General features: G+C 33.0%; 1 protein-coding gene across 4 annotated transcripts in view; it reads left to right on the top strand.

The window, feature by feature from the left end:
• LOC117181468 (zinc finger SWIM domain-containing protein 8) overlaps window positions 1-3,025 on the top strand; it is a 377,164-nt gene that overhangs the window by 318,506 nt on the left and 55,633 nt on the right. For 3 of the 4 annotated variants that reach the window (XM_033374147.1, XM_033374146.1, XM_033374145.1), the window contains exon 7: window positions 1,973-2,224. The exons of the other annotated variant lie outside the window; for it this stretch is intronic. In XM_033374147.1, the coding sequence (XP_033230038.1) occupies window positions 1,973-2,224 (252 nt within the window). The remainder of the gene's footprint in view (window positions 1-1,972; window positions 2,225-3,025) is intronic. 4 annotated transcript variants of the gene reach the window in all.

Raw genomic sequence — 3,025 nt, 5'->3', positions numbered from 1 at the left:
CACCTTTGACAAAAAAAAGTATGAATAAAAACATGAAATTATGTACACTCTATTTCAACTGATTGTTTTCAATTGTATGATTTAAAAATTAAATTCGTTATGAAAAAAATCGCGAAATACCATAAATACTTACATGATTGAAATTGAAGTATTTAAAATCTCATCCACGATTTCGAAGATTTACGTATCAATGTAAACTAAATTTGATCGACTAATTTTATTTTTAATTTAGTAACTTGAAATTCGTAATCAGCGATCCCAAAAACCCCCGAGTATAGATTTTTAAGCTCGCATATCTCTTTTTCAAAATTTTGGAACCGTCATCTTGAATCCGCCATCTTGAATTTCAATATTTCCCAAATTCTGACTTCAGATTCTCAATCAGAGACCCCAAAAACCCCCGAGCATAGAATTTTAAGCTTGCGTATCTCTTTTCAAAATTTTGGAACCGCCATCTTGAATCCACCATCTTAAATATGAATATTTCTAATTTCTGAATTCAGATTCGTAATTAGCGAACCTAAAAACCGCTGAGTAGGGGTTTATAGTTTATTATGTTGAATAGATTCTTCAAAAATGAATTCTTTCGAAAAAACGCATTTTTTAAAGATTGTTTATTTATATAACAATTACAATAAACAATTATATCAACAAAGGTATATTTTTATGTTCTCTTACTAATAAATTAGAAAATGAACAAAAAAACCTACCTAAATACGTTAACAATTAATTAAATGGCAAAAATCTGTAGTTAAGTGGGTTCCATGTTCCCACCGTGCAACCAAGGGTTAAATCCCTCTAAATTGACTTTATGCCCTCTAAATTCACTTAAATTTTACGGAAATCAATCGAATTTCTTTAATTACAATTTTTTTAATTCGATTTAATCCTTTTGAATTTAAATTTAATTAATTTTAAGTCTTATTAATTTACTCTGAATTTGCTACTCTTTGAGCGCAAAAAAGTACCATATGAGCGTGCAAAAATGACCCTTTGGCCCCTATATTTTATCCCGTAGAGACTGTGGGGCCTGGTGATTTGATAGTGTTGAGTGAAAGTTGAGCGGTTGAAAGGAACTGGAAGGGCCTGAAGGATTGGAAAATTATTGTAGAGGGAAGAATAAAATAACTGGAGAGAGGAAGCTGAGTGAATATATTGTAAAAATACGAAAGTGTGAAAATAAGGCTGAGGGTGAGGTAAACGTGGGAAATCTGTATGCACTAAAGGAATAGACAGAAAAAAGAATAGATAACGCCAAGAGGGAAGAGTGAGAGGGTGAGTAGAGGTTAGTGAGACGCGATTTTTGAGGAGAGTAAAGAGAGAAGGGATGAGTGTGCGAAAAAAATGTGAAAAGGGTGAGATGAAGAACAGGAGTATAATAGGATAAAGAAACATGACCGACTATTAATTGAGAAAAGTGGAGAGGGAGAAGAGTAGGTATATGGAAGAGATCAAAAAAGTGGAGAGGAACAATAGGGCGAATGATTGCCTTATTCGTGAACCTCAAAGCAGAATTGGATTCAGTAAACGCGAGTGTGTTGTGGCAAGTTTTGGAAGAGAGAGAAAGAAAGTAGTGGACGAAGGGCCTGATTGAGATGATGAAAGTAACATATGTGGATTGGATACTAGAATAATATCGGAGATAGGGAAACAGAAAGGAGTGGAATTCTGGACAGGAGTGGAGCTCAGACAAGGCTGTCCGTTGAGCACGCTGTTGTTGAGTCTCCTGTTCCAAGACTTAGAGGAGAAGCTGGAGAGGAAAGGTAAAGGGGGAATTTTACTGGGTAATAGTAAGCTATCTTTTTTTTTATTCAAGGTTGAGTATATTTTAGTCTTGATTCAGTTTTCTTTTGCACTCTTAGAAACAAAATCGTGAGCTAAATACCTGATATGGCTGTCTACTTGAATTTAAAAAAACCTCAGAGAGTCGTTAAATTTCCCAGTATTAAAGGTTCTTTATTTATTATTTTAGGTCACGAAGAGTCGCGGTAGTGCTGTCTCACTTAATGCACATAACAGAAACAACGGTGGTGGACAGAAGGATTCTTTAAAAACCGACCTTGAAGTGTTTCCGGGATTCAAGCCAGCCTTGGAAGCCTGTTATCTCGATTGGAACGAGTACACTTTACCTGGCATAACATATACTGCAGAAACCAATCCGGTCTATCATTGTCCATTCACCTGCTTTAGGCATGCAGGCGATAGTAGAACCGAAGTGAATCAGGCAAGTTTTAGAACCCTTAAAAATAAAAGGGTGACCACCATCCCGGGAGAATCGGGAGAAAATCGGGAGAGAAATATTACACAGGGAGATTTCCCGTATTTCATAATTCGGGCGTTTTGTAATTTTAAAGGTTTCCAATAAGAAAGAATATAATTTTCAAAGTGTTTAGAATAATTAAAATTGAAAGGATCACAATGTTTGTCGCAATACTTAAAATTTTGTAATTTTGAATGATGAAATTGACAGTGATTTTTTTTACAGAAATCACATTTTTTAGTACAAAAATCTATCCAGTCGTTTTGAATTTCACTTAATACTACGTGATATGATGCTTATTAATAATATATGTAGATTCTTTAAAATTTTTATAATTTTAATTCAAAATTATTATGTCTTTGAATGGACTGTTCTAAAACAATTTAATCCTTGAGGCCTTGAAACTAAAGTTTTTTCTCACATGATTTTTTAGTCTAATTCTTTCAGGATTCAAATTAAAAATTTCACAATATTCTAGTTTCAAATTCAAGTAATAATTCAAACGGACCAGACCATTTCGCTATTAAATATTCTAAAATTCCATATCAAAAGCCCTTGATAGTCAGTTTTGAATTTGATAATTTTTTATGTAAATATAAAGCGATTTCGAAATGCAAAGCTTAAAATTTTTAATATAAAATGGTTACAATAATTTTAGAGTTTTGAATTTACCAGGTGTATACATATGAAACCGGTATTTTTTCAAGAAAAAAACACATTTATTTCAAGAGAATGATAACAAATATTTTATTCAAAGTATGCGCC

This window comes from Belonocnema kinseyi, chromosome 10 (assembly GCF_010883055.1).
Source record: "Belonocnema kinseyi isolate 2016_QV_RU_SX_M_011 chromosome 10, B_treatae_v1, whole genome shotgun sequence".
In the NCBI taxonomy this organism is placed as follows: Eukaryota; Metazoa; Arthropoda; class Insecta; order Hymenoptera; family Cynipidae; genus Belonocnema; species Belonocnema kinseyi.
The sequence above is the reverse complement of the archived record's forward strand: the minus strand, read 5'-3'. Positions and strand labels throughout refer to the sequence as shown.